This window comes from Tigriopus californicus, chromosome 5, assembly GCF_007210705.1.
Source record: "Tigriopus californicus strain San Diego chromosome 5, Tcal_SD_v2.1, whole genome shotgun sequence".
Classification (NCBI taxonomy): Eukaryota; Metazoa; Arthropoda; class Copepoda; order Harpacticoida; family Harpacticidae; genus Tigriopus; species Tigriopus californicus.
Window position 1 is genome coordinate 1621506 of NC_081444.1, and position 19765 is coordinate 1641270.

Here is a 19765-nt window from a genome sequence, read left to right on the forward strand (position 1 = left end):
ACCTCTTTTGGCAAGAAGGAATTTCTGTTGTGACCTTGCCATTGTCAACGTGATGATCGGTCTTGTCCAAGCACTTCCCAATCCACCCTAAGCGTTGGGCAAAAGCTGGTTACAAGTTACAGGTGGGTAGCCAATTGCTATTTGGTGAACCTTGGGAACGGTTGTTTATTCAACGCGCCACGAACTTTCCTCGCTCTTCGCAATTTTTACTCACATCGTCAATGCATTTCCAGTCACATTCCATGGGTCATGTAAAGAGACGATATGGGGAGGCACTAAGAGCATTTAAGTCAATATACCTTGGACAATCTTAGGCTTGGTAAAAGACACAATGTGTCTTTTTTGACATGGTTGCTTCCGCCAATGGTTGTTTGGACGGCTGAAGGTTTTCAAAAGTGTCCTACAGTCTCAACTTGAACTTGAAATCTCAGACCTAGAAACGAATTAGAGCTCAAAAATCTTCGGAGCTCTAGGTAGTAATTGTTCAAGGAGATATAAGTTCTCGAGGCAGGCTTCTTGACCTTTCAGAATAGAAATACGCCATGCTTGTCTTTGGAGGAAGTGCCTCGACCAAAGAGATTTCTTGTCTCCGATGAGCCACGCAGAGATGGTCATGCCTGCCATCGATTCAACACAACTACAACCCCTTCTTTGAAATCAGTTTCACTCGTCCTGATCCAGAAGAGATATTTCGGGTACGGCATTGATCGGTTCTTTGGCATTTAAAGATACCCCGGTTAGTGCAAGTCTCACCGTAAAGGATGTAATGGCATGGATTTTATTGGTTGTGGTTTAGGTCATGCTCATGGTATGGCACGAAGTCCATATACGAGTCTACTGTACCACTGTCTGCAGTGTGAGGCCTCGTGGAGAATGTGTTCTTGAGCTCGACCAAAAGTGCAAAGTTGATTCTCATTCATTTGTGAGTGAGTGAGCGGGTGTGTGTGTCTTCTCGAGCTATCGACATCGTCAAGAATGGCCTTGGGATCAGGAGGAAATACTCGATGATCTTAAACGAAGGGGAGCTTTATTGGGATTTGATGCAATTATAATCAATCTCATGTGGCGACGAGGGTTTGAATCAATCCTCTGAGCGAGCGGGAAACCAATCAAAAGCAAACCCATTTCGGGAGGTTTTCATGCAAATTTTAGTCACCCCAATTTCCAGGCTAGGTCTAAAGTCTACGCGACTTTTTTGAAAGTTCAAACAGAATTTGAATTTTCTACCGAGACACACTGGTGAATATGTGGTAATTTATTCAAAAACTAGACCCAACGAGAATCAATCAGGCTCATTCATTGTTAATGCCAAAGTGTCCGAGGTGGTAACAGGATAATTGACTTCCTGAATCTGCCTGGAAGAACCAAATAGTTATGACATACATGCATACGCATATCAAGGAACTTTCGAGCGTTGGCAAAGAAGCAACTCAAAATGATGAAGGACGTCGCTTGGCTTGGAAATTGACAATATAGTTCGTTAATCCCACAGATTATAAGTATTCTCAATAGAAAGGGCATAATTGGACACAAGGAGCCTACCATGCTGGTAAATCAGCCCATTCTTTCTTTCTATTGACGTCATCGCCCAAACTATCGATATTTTGGTTCAGTTTCTTGAGGCTTATTCAATCTAATGCTAGTCATATGAATCTGTACCATTTTACCTAATTTGGACCTCAAATGAATTCAGCATTTATCAGTAACATTTGCAACCCTTCTAAGAGGATAGACATTCAAAGTATCATCCGATAATAAGTGGAACGATTCTTGACGACTCTGGAATATATGGGTTGATCACGATTGTTGTCCCAAGATAATTCCCGTTTATTTTCATTTCAAAGACATGAGTGACTGACTGAAGGAGTGAGTGCATGTGTTGGTGATAGTTTTTTTGACGCCTCGTGATGTGTTCGTGTCCTTGTTAAGGATGACATCCTTGCAAAATTCCAGCCTCTTCAAAGAGGCTTGAATAAGCCAAGTGTGATAAGGTTTGTCAAGACTCATCATGCTCATCTTTTTTGTGACGGGATGATCCATGCCCAACAATAGCCAGGATGCAATTCAAGTGTTCAATGAAAACGATGACGCGGCGAGTGGGCAAATTTTTAAAACCTTTCAAGCTTTGCATAACGATTTATTAAATCTCTGCTATCCATCACAATCACAACAGCATTCTCCTCGACAAAGTCCATTCAAGCCTTCTCGGCATCTGATGAAGGCAGGACTTCCCGGACGATTCTGACTCATCCATTCATACATTTGTTACTGAACAAAGCAACTCCAAAGTTGAGGAGTGCAGTAAGTCCAACCTAACAAAAGAATAAGAATAGGCATATTGGGCGATGACGGACCAGAGTTTTGGTTTAAAAAAGTCATAATTGTAGATCATGATTTGAGCGGTCTCGTGGTTTTGCTCATGGTCCAAAATCCAACAACGTTTCGAACCTCAAAAAATTGAAAACGCACAAACCAAAACAATTGGCAATTTATAGTCGAACGGTTTCATCCAATCAGTGTGTTTGTCTGTTGAAGATAAAAGTAAACCTTGAGTTTAGCTTGCTCTCACGAAAGTACATTTTTTAAAATAGACTTGTAGACTTTCCTCTCTAGGGTATAAATTTTGAGCCTTGAAAGATTATCTTTCCTCGTTGTTATTTTTCCTATGTATGGTCATCTTAGCCTCCAAATAGACAGTGACAGCTGACAGTCACAGTTTATTAAAACCACAAATCAAATTATGATGACCAAATGGCTTTAGAAACGTCTGAGAAACGAACATCCACTCTCAAAAAGCTTATTGGATATAGACATGGAACAATCAGGTGTTTTAAAGATGCCCACTAATTGAATCGTACTGTGCATTCATACTTGAGCTTACAAGTACGCTTAGAATCATATGCGACACTTGCAAAGCGACCATAGTGCACTTCCGTGTTCGATGCTCGAACTTGTTTTGGCGAGCAGGTGTTCTTAAATGAGCTAATTGAGTAATAAGCTAAGAAATCCATATTACATACCCTATTATCTGAAACCATAGACTCAAACCGATTCAAGCTCAAGAGCTCTTCAAGCTTGTAAGTCTGAAAGGAGAACAAAACTTTTGACGGTAATGTGCACGCTTTCATTCAAGAGCACAACTTTGAGTACCTTAAAAAGCAAATGCACCTTGCCGTCTTCGGTGATAATGACGATAATAACAATGGTGATTGTTATTTGAAGCAGATGTACCCGCCACATAACAGATTGAGTGACTGACTCACTTCTTGGAACCATCTCAAAAAAAACTTTGAACTAAAATAGAATATCGCACGATGGCATAAAAGTAGGCAAGTTGATGTTTTGTCGGGGATAGGACAACTCGTGCTGTTGATGTTCCTTCCTGGTTGATCTTTTTCTTGGTGGTTCCTCCATCCAGGATTTGCAATTGTCTGTTTCCATCTCAAGGAAGAAACGAGTGGGGAAATAAATCATGACGCATTGTTCTTGGAACTATTGGCGAAAAATTGCTCGCTCAAAGTTATTTAGACCCAATTTAAACCCCACAGGATCCTAAAAGCACGTCTTCATTCACTTTGGGTTCTGAGAGGGCTTGATCTCTGAGCGAGCCATTCAATGTGTCTTGAAGATGTGGTTTACGTCAGTTACCAAAATGGCCTCAATCGTTCATTAGGCCGTGAACATTATGATTCAGGTAAGGGCACAATCATGGTTGGCCTCATGTATTGTACTTATTCACCATTCAAGACGGACATTAACATACCAATTCAGAACTTGAGACCACACGTGGAAATCGCGTTTCAACAACTTTGTATATGTCGGTAAAAAAAAAGGCGCGACTCTTTGAACCAAGCCAGGTGGTTTCTGGCGAGATGACGAGGAGGAAACCAGCTTTGTTGGTGGTGGCGGAGGGGCTGCTCATCCTCAAATAACCGAGCTTAATTCGATCATTATCCTAGCCAACATGTTCCTATCTAGTTGACTTGATGTCCTGTCGAAGTCATTTCCTTTGTTCAAGTACCTAGAACATGCTGTATTCTACAGGGGCGATGGTAGAAAACGAAACCATCGCTTGGTCAGGCGAACTTGGGGTTATTGTGTGGTCGTGAGTGACAAATTATGGAGACAGGAAACACCACCATCATTTGGTTTGGTAAAGATAATTCTTTAATACTAGACTAGAATGAAAGAGCAGCCAGCACATACGTATAACGTTTTAAGATGAAATATATAATGTCCGACTCTCGAGAAGCTTCACGTAGTACTCGTCCTTATTCAGAGAACTTCCATCAATCGTGGTCCGTTGGTGGGACTTGTTTCAATGGAAGAACAGTTCATTTCTCAAAGGAACCATTGCTTGATCTGTTCGATTGCCCATAAAAGTCATTAAAGTGATCGTAGGTACATTGTCAGCCGCACCATCGTCTTGTAAGATCGACGTCATTGACCTTGAACATACATTGAGTACTACTTTTGGTGTGGCTCAAGAGTTCTTTGGTTTGATCTCCTCGTACATAGAGTAGACGAGATAGTAGTTAGTGCAGCCTACTGGACGTTTTGGCGTCAATACCAACGAGTTTCCAGCCAAGCCTTAGTTTGATTTAAAGCTGTCATCGGATGTAATTGAAACTGACCAAAAAGCCCCAAGTCATGGCCAAAGATGTTTTCTTGGAACATTAGGTCTGCCTCTACCAATCCTCACCAATTGATGGGGGAAAATTGGAAGTTGTCGAGAAAACAAAATACTTGAATATTCATAAATTTCTTTTCAACATGTTCAAATCTGGAATTTCAATGATAACCGGTTTTTTGGAGACATTACCGTATTCCTTTTGATTTCCAAGTTTCAGCGCACATTTCATTGTCAATATTCCGCAAGAAAAGACTTTATTCTCTTCAATCATATCTCCTCACCTTGCTTTATCATGACACGAAGTGGCTTCTCCCGTTTTTCGTCCAGTGAAGGGCACCCTCCGAATCCAGCTTACTCTATTCTCGGCCCTTCAAATGAGTCACGAGATTCAACAATTGTCCCCTTAGATTGGTTGTAACTAAGCAACTTACCTGTCCAACTCATTCATTAGCAGAGGAGCATGGTTCCAAGAAAATAAGAATAGAGACATTAGTGCAGACCTCTTTGGTCCCTATATGGAGGGTTCCCCTCCCCTCACTCCAGATAATATATTGAATTTGAATGGCTCTTTTGTGGCTTGAGAAGTGTGGCCTGAAGGTACAATTAAATCAAGAACCACCTGATATTATTTGCAAGAGGCTTTTCGTTTCTGCCTCGAGAATCTGAACCGGTGGTTGCAAAAATACTACTCTCAATAAAGAGAACGAAAAAACGAATCACAGCATCATCATTATTAGGATCTGCAAATGAGTTCGGTGGCGTTGCTTAGTCGTGCTTGGGCGTGTTTTTTTTTCACTTGCCCCCTTTGAGGGTTTCAGGTCAGTAGCCTAACTTCAAAATGAGCACTCCAAGCCTAAATTCTAATCAAAGAAGTCGTCAGGGATGAGGGGCGAGGAACCAATCACTTATAAGCAAGCGATTTCAATTTCAATTCATTCGCATTGCGTTGAAAACATTCGGAAGAGATAAAAGCTAGCACGGTGCGACCAGAATTTTGGCGATGGGTGGGTTGAACCAACATGGTATAGGATGTTGGTCGGGGAGTCCAGTTGAAGAAAGGGGCCTACTCTTCTCTCGTGGCTTGTGTGTTAAAAAGAGGCAACAGAGTCGTGGCCAGTTAGACTTAGGGGTGATAGTAGCAAGCCCTTGCAAATTCTTTTTGTTTCTCTTGGACCACTTTCATCATGGATTGGTAACCAAACATTGTTAGTTGGAATTGAATTGTACGGCATGGACCCATGTTAAAGACTTTTGAACTTTTCTTGGGAGCTCTAGAAATTTCTTTTTCAATGTGGGAAAACCTGTACTTGGACATGATTGAAGTGCTAACTTTTGGGGATCTTATGAGAAACAAAAAATATGATTATTTGCGCCTCTAGGAAGCTTGGAACGATTCAAAAATTGCATCCGTCCAGCAATTTGGGGTCCAAAATTCAACTTTCAAGACAATCCCTGGTTATCACCATCTTTGCAGATAAGGAATGAAAACGTTGTTTTTTCAAAACCGTGAGATGGGCCATCTTCTTTAGGTTTGCCAGGCACTTGTGTGACCTGAAGCAACAAATGAAGAGAATGGTGCTTCCCAGACCCTGACACATACGTACTTTAAAAGCCTGAGAAAGTGTTTTTTCTATTAGGAATTCAATGCAATGTAACTTGACTTTCCAGATAGGAATGTGTTGTCGTTGTTTAATCAAGCTCAAAACTCAATTTCCTCCCTTTAAATCAAGGTTCATTATGGCCTCCCCAGGTTGCCAATCTGCAAGGTTTCTTCTATTTATGCACCGTCATCATCTTCACAATCACCACCGTCAACAACACCTTTGAAAGCATTCATTCACATGGGATGGATTCATGGATGTAGAGTGGACGTAGGAGCGCACAATGTTGAAACAATTCATTCACATCCAATGTTGCTAGTCAAACAGTCCGTGGCGAAGGTAGTTGATAAATGAAATTCGGAAATTAAAAGATGCCGGACTCAAAATTTGACAAGTGTTATTTCTAAGGAAATGAAAATGTAAACATCTGAAAGCCCGTAGAAATATATATTGTCAAAAGTGAAATGAAAGGCACTTCCCATAAGAGCAATTCCGACTGTGATGTGAAACAAATGAGGATGTAAGATTTTACAATTAACGGACAAAATGCTCCAAAGAGCATCAAAACCAATGTAATTACTGGCAGGAAACGAGGCCTTTGTTATAGGCTTCCCGGCTAGTCTAAATTCTATACAATAACGCACATGTCTTTGGTTACCCTCTTTTTGTTCTCTAACCATTGAAGAATGGTGTTGAATCGCAATTAGCGAAAATGTGACTTGCAACTTTCAAACCAGCCATGGTTGCATGTAAGCTCTTGTAAATGACCATCTGCAAATGATGCATCAATTTCAAGGATCACAAATGTGGTTAATGGATAAATCCGTTCCCATCACGTTTATTGATCATTTTAATACCAAAAAGTAAAGAATCATTTCAAATACCTTTCCATGTCTGTGCCCAAGCAAATAAAATCCCTTTAGGAGCTTCAAGTCGCCTATTCAAAACATTTAGACAAATCTAGAACCTATCCTTCATTCATTGACTTGGTAACAGACACTTTCTATTAGTCCTTCTATTATAATGAAGCACCGTGCTGAATGTAAGCCATTATTAATAGGCTCAAATACAGCAATGAATTCTCAACCTTTGGGAGGGCCGTAATTGCTACCTTTTAACAAATGAGAAAATACTGTACAACTTGAAAAGCGTCCCCAAGCTTTGAAAGCTCTTGGCAGAGGAGAATGCAAAAATTCCAGTTTTTGCTAAAGCCTGTTTCCATTTTTTGATTTTTTTGGCGGATTTCGTTACCGTTATTGGCATAAAATTTCAAGTAACCAGAAGCAATTTCATACTGTTTTCCGTCAAACTCTGCCACGAAAGGTTGAATTTCAGGCTCCAATTTCCCCTTAATCTATTGCGTTTCAGACTGCTTATTAAACCTTTTGTACTTTATCGGAATGTCAAAGTCGCCATAGCATTTGTGTCCTCTTTTGTGAAGAGAGACCGACGGTTCGTTCATCAGATTCTCGCACTCCCGTCACGTCATAGAATCAATCTAGGGGTATTTCTCTGCCAGAGCGAAGCACTCCTCCCAAGAAAATAGAATGGTTATTCTACAGTTCAAAGAGCTCACTGCACCGAATCTGAGCTCCTAGAATTGACATGCATATCTTTGATTGGTACTTTATCGGACCTTGTTCCATTTCTCTCTTGGTTGGAATCATTTGGAACTCGCGAAACATTTGGAAGATTCCCCAGATCTTCCCCGTGAACGTCCCTGTGTTTTGGCTCATCCATGTGGATGCTATTTGTTGTGCGATGGGTTGTGGTTTGGCTTTAATCAATTGGTTGGTGCTTGCCTTGGGATATATCAATGAACTCCAATGTACTCTGTTCATGTACACAAGTTTCATTCCCTTTCTTCTTGGTCTTCTTTTCTACTCATTAATCTCCATCATACGGTATTGGTCGCTCAGGAAGACTCTTCAATCAAATGAGACCATGGATGCAGGCTTTTGCTTCAAGGCAATTGCAGTGTGTGTATCCTTGGTACTTAGTTACATTATTGGACTTACCATATGGCATTCAAAAAATGACGCGAGTTGGTCATCGATGATAGAAGTGTGCCGCTTTGATGACCAGGCCCGACCAGAAAAGGAGCGACGTCACTTCTTCATAATACCGGTGGTTCTGTTCCAAACCACATCCTTGTGTTGCGATCTGGCCTTGTACCGAATTTTGAAGAGCTCAGTGGGTAATTCAAGTGTGTCCACACCCTCGTCTATCCCCTCAAAAAATATGGTTCCTCTTCGAACCACAATCTTCTCCGGCGCTTTGGTATTAGGGTTTTTGATGATTTCTGGTGCTTTCACATTCTTCGACAACAAATTGAAGCACGAAGTGATATTCTTGACGATCTTCTACCCATTAATGAACACACTGAGGAGTCCATTAACATTGTTGGTGACATTCGCTAAGCACAAACAAGACATGTACGAGTACGAGCAGCAACAGAGCCGCAATCAACGACGTGAACGGGAAATTGCATTTGCTTTGGAAGAGCGGGTAACGAGGAATAAGAATATGATTAAGGAGGAGACCATTGAGATGTCCATGTATCACATCATTGGGTGATTACCCAGACGAACAGATGTACAAACCAATTACCTGTTGAGCATGTCCATGCTTCCATGTTAGATAAATGTGCTCCCATTTCCAATTGGTTCTTTGGCTGTCGGGCTCTCCTCTCTTTCATTTTCCTTTCTATTCAAGCCTTTAACCTAGTTTCCATTGATTGCTCTCTTCAATTATTATGAGTACAATGACTTGCCCACACAGAGCCATTGGTTTGTTCAACTCGGCTCATCTGTCTGTTCTCCTTGGATAGGAGTTTGTCATGTTATGGGTTGGCTCTTGCTTGGAAAAAACATCAAACAGTATGGACACAGTTTCTTCAACTCGTTCAGGTGTTTGCCACCTATCAATTGTTCCTATGAGAGCATGGCTCTGGTTTGTTCTATTTACTCCTATACTTACGATGTACCTTATGACTTTTGACCAACTCAAGTACAATATCGAAGATGTAGAAGTTAGTCTCCACTCTCTTCAAGCTTTGAAGGTCTGATCTGATTAACTATCTGAATAAGAAGTATCAAGTATAAGTACCTTTCAAAACTCGTTTGTACTTTGGGGTTAGTAAAGGTACTTTCATCAAATATCAAATGAACGCGTATGATCTAACACAAACGTTCTTGCATACACAAATGCATCTATTTTGCGTCGGTCTATTCATTATATAATATTAGTCACATCGACACGAATCTTCGCATTGGGCATGCCTGAGCTGAACGTTGGATACATGCCTGTTTCAGTAATTTGATGGGGATGTATTTATTGTCTGCTCCCTGACAAATAAACCAATATAAATCAAAAGTATTGAAAAGCCATACAATCTTATCGGATCCTCGAAACATCTGCAGAGCCCCAGCCATACTAATTTTGAGGTGATCCTCTTCATAACTCTTATCTAACCTTCATGCTCTCCCAGTGTTGGTTCTTTCCCTTTAATCCCTAATGTAACTGATAATCGCCAACCAATTATTTATCCCTTCTTCTGAAGAACTCCAATAGCCTGGCTTGTCCTCTACATGTCCTCCACATTCCCCTTCGAAAAGGTATGACGCTCGTCTCACGGCAAGATACGATTGATTTGCAGCCGAGTATCAAATTGACGAAGATGGAAGGACGCCCACACAATCAGCAACCTTTTCAGAACCATTGCCTCTGGATTGTATTTGACACCACGAAATTCACAAAATGGTAGCTCCAACAAAAATGGTTGAACCCACCCACAACGTCGAAAATAGACATTTCATATCTCATGGCTCATCCAATTCCGATTCCGAAAAGGTCGACAACCCCGTGAGAATGGAACTTAACATGTTCTATTTTAACAAGGGAGTTGCGTGACAAGATCTTGAGGCAACAGCAAACTCACATAAAGTGCCAATCAGCCTGAGAAATCGGCCCGAAAGTCATGGTAGTATACCACGCACAAGACATTTAGTACGGGTACGAACTCGCATAACCCGACATTCTCTGATCAGATTGAAAAAAGAATCAAAACGAGCTCAAAAAAGATCCTATCGGACTAACGTAAATCCCACAAAAAATGCTAGCCTGGGGCTTAAAATATCAAGATTTGCCCAAAAGCTCCAACTCAAGCGAGAAATCTATGAGTAAAACATGTTTTGCAAGAAACTATAATCTAGATCTGTGTCATTTAAGCTAGATAAGACTGTATTGAGCACAAAATGTATTTCTTCCATAAGTTGAATATTGGCAAGTTTGTAAATGATCCATCCTAACACCCAAAGTAAACACATTTCAATGCTTTAATGAACAAAATTCAGCTGAATCTCCCCTTTTCAGGGAAGGTTTCGTAACGATTTTTTTTGCATCATTTGCAACTTTATTTCTCAGGGCAATGTCTTTTTGCGACCTAACGACTAAACTTCAGTAGACATGCAAATCTATTGCATTAAAGTCCAAGCAGATGATGGAAATGATTGAACGTCACTAGTTGACGAGCGATGGTATTACTTTCAAAAGGCTCTACAAAATGTATTTGAGGCCCTCGTGGAATTTATTCTCAAGTGTAGTCTCCACTGAATCGCGGTGACATTGAGAGGCTGGAGAAAGTTCAAAGGAGAGCCATTAAGATGGAGCCCCTATGAAACTCGTCTGGAGGTGATCTCGCCACCAAAGCTAGAGACCCGGCGTTCGAATCTCGATTTGACCTTCGCCTGGGAAATCGTTTCCGGAATGATTAGCTTAACCCTTGGACTGGCCTAGCCTTTCTTTTCGACCAAAAACTAGCGTGATTCTGACACAGCCTGTAAGGGAATTTTCGCGACAACAATTCAACAACAATATCGATCCAATCACACTCCTTTCTTACCTCGATAAATGAATAAAGTACCACTATCAGTGCGACGAGCTAAGACAGAGTGCTCTTTCAAGAAGGAGCTTGTGTTTGGACATAACGCGATTGTGATTGAAGTTCTTGTTCTTTTTTCCCCGTGGTCTCCTTTGTTCCGGTTTAGTTTTGTAATCAGCTTTCCTCTTCTGCCTTCACTAATTATGCCATACCTTATTTATTACACCTTACCTAATATTTCATCATTTTGATGCTCGAGTGGTTTTAGAAATAAGCAATAAAGAGCGTAACCGAAGTAGATGTGCAGATTTATTTGGTTTGACGATTGTTAAACATTCCCCTTTGGGCAGTTGGATTGCATCTTAATTGAGATCGTCGTTAAAATGAGTTTCAGTTCGAGTTTTGGTGAGAACACGAGGTCTTTCTGAAAAATGGCGTGCAAGACAATTCGATGTAAGGGATCGTCAGAGGCCCCAATTTCTTCAACATCGTGTCACAATTCGATATTTTTGGAGATTCGCCACTAGTTTTTGAGACGCAGAAGATCCATAATTGAAAATAAATGAGTAAAAATTGGAATTCAAGATCAGCCTATCGTGTGCCATTTTCATGTCTATTTTCTCCCACATCGGCAGTTACACGAAGACCAGTCAAGAACCATTATTCAATTTAATCTTTTCACGAATTGTCGATATTGATACAAGGCAATCCCAATAATGTATTGCGTTATACTTGACAGACCTTTTTGCTAGTCAGCCGCCATACAGCAATGGGATTTTGTCATAAAAGGAAAAGACGATTTGATGTTTTGTCATCCAACATTGAGTTCATTTTTTAGTTAATGCTCTTCAGTTCATTTAGAGGTGACGGAATATATGATTGCGATAGCTTTCGTGGAAAGCAATACTTCCAATGCTGGCCAAGCCCATGAAATTGGAGATAAAATGATTTTTTGAGACCTCAGACAAATTCTAAAATTACTGCAATTATCTTTACGGCGAAAGCGGTTTTCTTTCGGACTACTCGCTATTCATTTTTAAAAATATAATAATGCGTTAACGCAATTCCAAAATGTGTTTTTCGACTTCTACATACCCGTCCATATTCCAGTAAATCATGCACTATCGTCCTCGTTTATAGCTTCTAAACCACTAGATAAACATATCTACCAAATTCATTTGAAATCCATTGGATTTGATTAAGTTTCGTCTAACGAAATTCGATGGTTCTCTGAGGGTAGAAAGGCTTGGATGAATTCTTCAGAAGCATGACATTGCCTTGGTAGTTGGTTGTTCCGGCGAATTTTCACATCATTTTGCTTCAATTCGAACGAAATATAACCATATTGGGATTTCAATGTTGTCTATCTCTCATGAAGGCATTTCGAGATTACAGTAAAATTGGAACAAGGTGGAGATTTTTCAACATCGCTGGCCGTTTGTTGCATAAGCCTTTGCAATTTTCGTTCGAATCCTTTTTCTTCTGTATTTTGAGCGAACATTATTATCGTTGGGAAACAGAATATGTTTCGCTAAACAAGATGAACAACGCTCATTCACATCTCCTCGATGGAAGGTTAAAATGTCAAGCTCGTGCTTTGTTTATCCTTCAAAAATGTTTGGAGCACTGACGGCTCCCGGATTTGGAAACGGATCTCCCAAAGGAAAAAATATTTTTTAAGCGTTGCATTTTTCATCAATGAAGTTTACGCCTCCTCTGGGATTCATTTAGATTTTGATGCCTGTGTATATGTCGTGTTGAAATTTGGAATCCCAAAATAATGCGAAGGTGTCATTCTTTGTGTCTTGGCAGACAATGATCAGTTTGATCACCCTCCCATAACTTGGACTGCGATCGACCAGCTCGAGCACCAATGTCTCACGATTGAAGAGGAATGCCTCCCAATAACCAATCATTAGAGTTAGATTATAGCCACAGCCAAACGTGTGCACGCTCAGATGTATTTGGGTGAGGGCTTTACATACTGAAACAAAGCGCAACAACATTCCAGTGGAGACTGGAGAGCCTCCCAGATCGAACCCACCCATTAGAGAGGAATTCTAAGCGAAAATAAATGATAGCCAAATTGGGTTCAAATCCTTCTTGACTAGCCATGTATCTCTGTACTTACGTTCACAAGACAACTCTTCAATTTGGTCACATTGGACGGGCTTGCTTGGATAACAACATGGATTATTACGACGAAGACGTGTATTTTATATTAAAAATTGCAATTATAAGGAGTCAGGATAAGGATCAAGACCGTAACCATCCAATAAAGGTTGACCATAGTTTTTTTCAACCAAATGATAAAGCATGGTATGGAATCAATTTTAGTTGAAAAATTCATACTCCCTTTTTTCTCACGCAACTGAAACCAACCGTTATTATAGATGTTAAGGATAAGTTTCGAGAAATGAATTCTAGTTATTGAAACTAAAATGTTTTGGAACTACTGTAGGGTAAATTAGAGAAAACTCTTTAAAATGGTCACCTCATGTATTTGAAAGTGGGTAGTAAGAATGTCAATGTCAACCTCAAAAACTTGACAGAGTAAACATTACCTCAAATTGCAAAACCAATCGGTTAGAAAGCAAGCCCAATATCTTGGTCAGGTCAGAAGCAAGAGTGGATCAATTTCTAGATCATTCTATCATTCTTTTCATTTCGAGGTTACACTAGATGAGAAAGTCTGGACTTGCTTGGTTCAGACAAAAAATGGCTTAATCTAAATACTGCCATTCTGCACGGAAACCGATCCGTCCTTTACTTGCTCAAAGTAATTTTTGGAATTTTACACTTATGTTTTCCAGGGTTTACATTTGCACAGTAGCTACGTACAATTGATGAAATGTACAAAAAAGCCGAGTCTATCTAGAAGTTGTGAAGGAACACCGTCTGTATTCATGCACCCAAACACATCAAAACCACTGGAATTCAACAAAGCCAAAACGTTCCACCTCCCTTTGATATGTGTGCTACATTTCCATATCTGTGCTTTCTTCTTGCTTCTTTTGGATTTATGGATTTTGCTGTCCCGTAACCTGCCAAAGACTTGCTCTTGATGGTTCAACAATAGATTTCAGAATACTCAGCAGAGAGTGACAGAATATGGGGGAAAATTGTCCAAAATGGCTGCTAATGTCCAACCCGAAAAAAAACAATGGTCAATGAAGTAAGGAGGTCATGGAATGATCCTTGTTATGTAGTGTGCACAAGTTAGAGGCGTACAAGTCTGAAATTAGCTTAAATTCGAGCAATTCCATTTTTATTGTGAAACTTGAGGTCTTTTTTAGTGCAGTTGCAGTATTATCCATAAGTTTTAAATTAAATCCAAAACGAATGCACACCTAGTCATTCACATCGGAATAATGTGGGAATCTGTCAGATCTACAGCTTCGATATCTATCAAAAGTCATTTTGACTAAAATGGATTCGCCTCATCGCCTCTGTTATGATCGATTGCTGTAACAAAATTCAAAGTCTCATACAAAGTCCTAAAAGATAGCTATGGGCACCTTAGAAAGTAAACAAACGGAGATAGAGCGGTGAAACGTCATAGCGGATTAAAGAGGGGAAAAGCACATAGAGAAAACATCGCCCTAAAACGGCTTTGTTAAAAAGCACCAAACATTTTACACCTTCACCCAATATTGCCTTCCACCTCTGAGGCCACCATCCTCACTATTTCTCATGTTTTAATGGTATGGATAGCAAATGTTATTTGACTCAATTTATTTTGTAGATACACCTTGTGAAGACTCTTTGTTAAAATTCCATTGAATTCCTAGCAATATTATATCCACTAATAGTTCTTGCATTTGATTGCGTTTCCATAGCGTGAAAGAAATATAAACGCATATCCTTATATTCCATAAAAGTTCTTGAAAATACACGCTTGTCAATTTCACGTTCATAATTTCTAATCATTGAACGAAAGTAACAACATCCAATGAACAAAACCTTTACTAATTTACGACTGACTATGTTGGTATCTATTATGAGGAAAACATTCCATACATGTTAAGCTAAATTTGAACATTTATAAGGAAGGTGTATTCTTAGATTGTTTCAACTTAATGAGTACCTTAAGTTTTGGACGCTAAAATTAACTTAAAGATAGATTGTAGTATCAAAATAAAAGTCTAGGTTTTAGAATATTGCTGAAATCAATTGCTAGAGCATGGAAAAAGTGTAACAGAAGTGTTACAATGTCCAATGATAAATTGAAAGTTTGAGTGCACTTTTAATGTAACTTTTCACTAACGTTACAAAATTCATGACTTTCTTATTTGGTACAAAAATACTTTGGACATATCTTTAACATTATTTAAGGTTATTTCATAATCTTGTCCGCATCATTCATTTTGTGAGGTTTCCAGGGAGAATAATCATCATAATTTTCAAGAACTAATTAAGACTAATGAAATTAATGTGGCAGTAAACTTCCTAATCTTTGATAGATTAACCTATGGTATATGCAAAACATAATCCCATGAGGGTTCGAATTGGACAATTTGAGATGCCTTGTTGTAACCTTTCCACTTTAATAGTAACCACTGCAGTTGAAAACAGTAAGTGTATTACTTTGTTATTGACAGTTTTGTTTAAGTTACATAAACCATTGTTTTTGTCTATTAAGATTTTGTAATGATGAGTATAACACTTGCTTCATTTTCATAGTTTCTTAACGCGTTTTGTAAGTATGATAGTTGATTGATTCACAATAATTAAGTAGGTCATTAAATATTTCAGTGATTGATTGCAGTTGGAAAAACTGCATTTGAATTCATTTACAACCCATACCCCAAACCCAACCATCCCCATTAGCTTATGCTTTGCCTCCAGTAGAACGTAGCTTGTTGATAAGAGGGATTTTTTACGATTGGAGAGGATAGTCCAAAATCTTGTGAACTTGGTCCGTCAAAAGAGAGGCCGTAAAGGGGCATATTTGAACGTGCATTGTCCTGATTTTAAAAAAAGACAGCACAAAAGTTAAGAATCTTAGAAGAACTAGCCGTTTGAGAGAGAGATTGCATTCATCTCTATAACAGAAACCTGGCGTGGGCCAGGGGTCTTAGATGAAGAACTAACCATATGCTGGTTTTCAACTTAGTTCGTTGTGATATGACACGCCCTAATAATTCCCATATTCCCACATGGGGGTGTATGCCTATATGTTAGGAATGGCTTGCCACTTTAGTCGTGTACGTACAAATGACAAATGGAAAAGTAGAGGTCTCTAGTTTGTCACATCCAAGGTCTTGAACTGTCTATTGTCACAATGTATAGGCCCCCTTCTTGCTCTGTAAGCCCTGTTATGTCCTTTCAAATTTACAGGAAATGAGTTGGATCAGGAGTTTACTCGAAGGTTTCTTTGTAGGACTTCAATTTCTCCGGCAAGCGTTGTAGAAGGGAGGTTTTAGTCCCGATGGGCATTCCCCATTTCGAAATCGTCATTCTCAGTCGTTCGAAAAGCTTGAAGAAATTTGCGGTCTTGCACAATCTCTCCAGCATGTAGGTGTAGCCACCAGAGCGAATAACGTTCTGGACTTGGTCTTTTTGGAAAAGTTCGATGAGCATATCCAGTTGAAGGTGGGTAAAGCTTTTCAAATGTGTGGTTGGATACATCGCACGTTTAAGTCCAGAGATAGCATCACGATTGCTAACTAACTCTGTACAAACCGATTTGTCCAGCCGCATATTGAATTATGCTTCACCATTTGAGGTCCCAATGAGTTCAGCAGGTTTGCAAAAGGTCGAACAAGTCCAAAGATTGTTTCACTTGGAACATCACAGAATAGAGAGCTCTCGTATTGGATGAGGCTAAAAAAGTTGGGACTGTACAGTGTTCAGAGAAGGTAAGAAAAGTATCTGATACTGTACGTTTTCAAAGCATCCATGAGCTTTGTCCCAATCCAGGATTTAGGGTCAATTGTAGAGACCTTAGAGGCTTAACGGAAGTTTTGAGAGCACCTTCAAGCCCTCGAGAACCCAGGCTAGTTAAAACAAAGAGTCCAACTCTCTTCTTCCTCAGGCTCCTCATTGAAAACCTAAAAAATCCGGCTGAGCATCTTTGCCAGGCTCGAGTCCGAGACGGTGAAAAGGCTTTGAAAAGATTGAACACTAAGGATTTGTTAAACGAGTGTACAGAAAACTAAAAAGCTAGAGAGGTTCTGTGAGAATTCCCTCCAAATGTTTCGTTCCGTTGATCTCTTGGATGCGGTGAAAGATAGTCTTTAGATGTGGAGAGGTTGTACCGAATGTATGAGACGTACGTGGGAGGGAATCTCTAATTATATGAAAGGAAGATTGACGTATTTCGCTATTCATCAGACCAATTCACGGTATGTTATCTCTGCCTCTTTCACGTAGGATCGATTTTTACTTGTTGTTTCAGCACATTTCCCGATCTTGGATGACAAATCATTTGCCCAAGCAGAGGATATCCGCAACGTGGATGCCTTGAATTGTGCCGGAATTGTGCAACTGTTTTTGGTTGGGGGCTTCTCAGAATCGGCATTGGTTCAAGAGGAAATTCGTTCAGCCTTCCGTGCAAGATTAACGTCATTATCCCGCAGGTTACCAACAAACCATTGCGAATTTGAGACAACCATTCCGAATTCAAATTAAGGTTGCTTGAAGCTTTGAATGCTTCGAAATGAAATTCCTTAAGGTATCAGTCTATTAGGTTTGCCTTTGAGTCGTCCAACCCCTGTTGTGTATACAATTGAATTACACACCTCGGAATTTCCAGGGGAGGCTTACTAATCGATTCCACAGTTTTAAAAAAGCAAGTTTCCTTGTTTCAAAACTATGATTAACTTACAACGAAATAATAAGGACAACTAAACTTTTCAATGCATTAGGTTCTTCTCATTTTATACTTGTCTGTCATTTTCTTTTTCTTCCTTGCCCATTCATGGTCACTGATGCGTGCTTCTTAAAACAGAGCGTAAATTTGGTCCATACTTTGTTCGTCGAATAAACACTCCTTAATTATTGGTGAACTGAGTCCAATTTTTAAAGTCAAGAAGTGAATCTTAATCGAGAAAAAGATCCAGCTTAGTAGTAGAGTACGACCGTTTCTTGATCTAAGATTCACTCCTGCGTTTAAAAAACTGATCTCTGGTCTCCACGCCCATGAAACCAATAACGAATATACAGGTCAAGGGGGTTGGAGGTTCACAGTTAACCCTCACTATAGATTTATTCCTTGACCTCGAATCCCACTGCAATTTTTTCTCGACCTATCCATGATCATTCCTTCATAAAAGTCCACGTTTTTAAGGAATATGTTTTTCGATTTGCAATTCAATCAATTTTTTTGTGTTATGCCCAAAAAACATATTTCTTCATATGCTACCGCTCTTTATACGTGTTTATTTGTAAGATTCATAAGAAATTAAAAGAAAATAAGAAAAATGAACGTTTCACGAAAATAAGTCAACTTGCCACGAAATATCGCTGTCCCTTGACCCACGTATCAAAACCCATGGAATCTATCAAAATAAAATGGGAGAGTATATTCATTGGGCTTCTGTGATGAAGCAATGGCCAGCCATTGATAATTCACTTGCAATGAGTGAATTTCCCTGTCCAATTTTAAGGATAAATACAAATGAAAAACACAGACTATATCTCGTGGTTCTCATCTATCCTGAAAACCAGTCTTGCATCTATTAAAACAAATAAACCGTCATTTGATGTGATGGAAACTTTAAAAACACTGAAAATGTTGGCAGGCTTATAGGACTTTAGTTGTTGGGTTGGCGCAATTGTAAATTGTAAAAGGTTCACCATGAATAGGGCATGTCACGTGAACGCGTTCATGAACAACTGACGTTATTCCATGGAAAAAATCAAAGACAACATGCCCAGCCAAAACGCACTGTGCATAAATTGCATTTTGACATTTATTTCATTTAATTTGCTTGTCTAGGCAAAGACTTGACAAAAAGAAAAACACATTGTGGTATTGAGCCAATTACACCATCATGTTCATTTTGCTGGGTTGTGTAACACACCTCACTCAAAGTCATTTGATTATTGAAAATTCAATGAGTGTAGGTGCGAGTTGACTGTGATGTCCTAGTTCTCCCTCCCAGAGGTGCCCAAATCAGAGTGCCGGAACGCATTTCTCCTTGAATTTCCTTCACTTGACATGCCCTATAGTGAAAAGCACTTTTGAGACACAGAGTAGCAGAGGGTCTATTCAATGAGAAAATGGTCCAGTTTAGAGGGCGCAACACTTTTCATTGTTATTGTGATTGATGTACATGCATAGTACAAACTAAACAACGACCTTTCAAGGGCAAGAGGCTTTAACAGAAAAACTAATTGTTGGAGCTTTCACCAACAGCGTCAGATTGTCATATTTTCAGATCATAAGACGTCACAAATCAGTCTTGAAATCTTACTTGCAGCCATTCATGCCTAAAAGTAGCCACAAGTCAGTCAAAGGAAAAAAAGCCACATATATAAAATTCTTAGTGTGAGGCGTTCTAACGAGTGTCGAAAGAATATTATATCCCTAAAATGCATTTGCTTTTATTCGGAGTATAGATCATACATTGTACTCACATTTTCTGAACATCATTTTTTTATAATATTTGGGTTGTAATCTGATGAGTGATGAGTGATGGTAAG

At 39.5% G+C, this 19765-nt stretch overlaps 1 protein-coding gene across 1 annotated transcript in view; it reads left to right on the plus strand.

Annotated features, from left to right (window-relative positions):
* Positions 1-17697, plus strand: part of LOC131880417 (uncharacterized) — a gene marked incomplete at its 3' end in the record, with an annotated part of 45475 nt that extends 27778 nt beyond the window's left edge. The window contains 1 exon segment of the mRNA XM_059227052.1: positions 17517-17697. Within this exon segment, the coding sequence (XP_059083035.1) occupies positions 17517-17585 (69 nt within the window).
* Positions 17698-19765: the final 2068 nt, after the last annotated feature.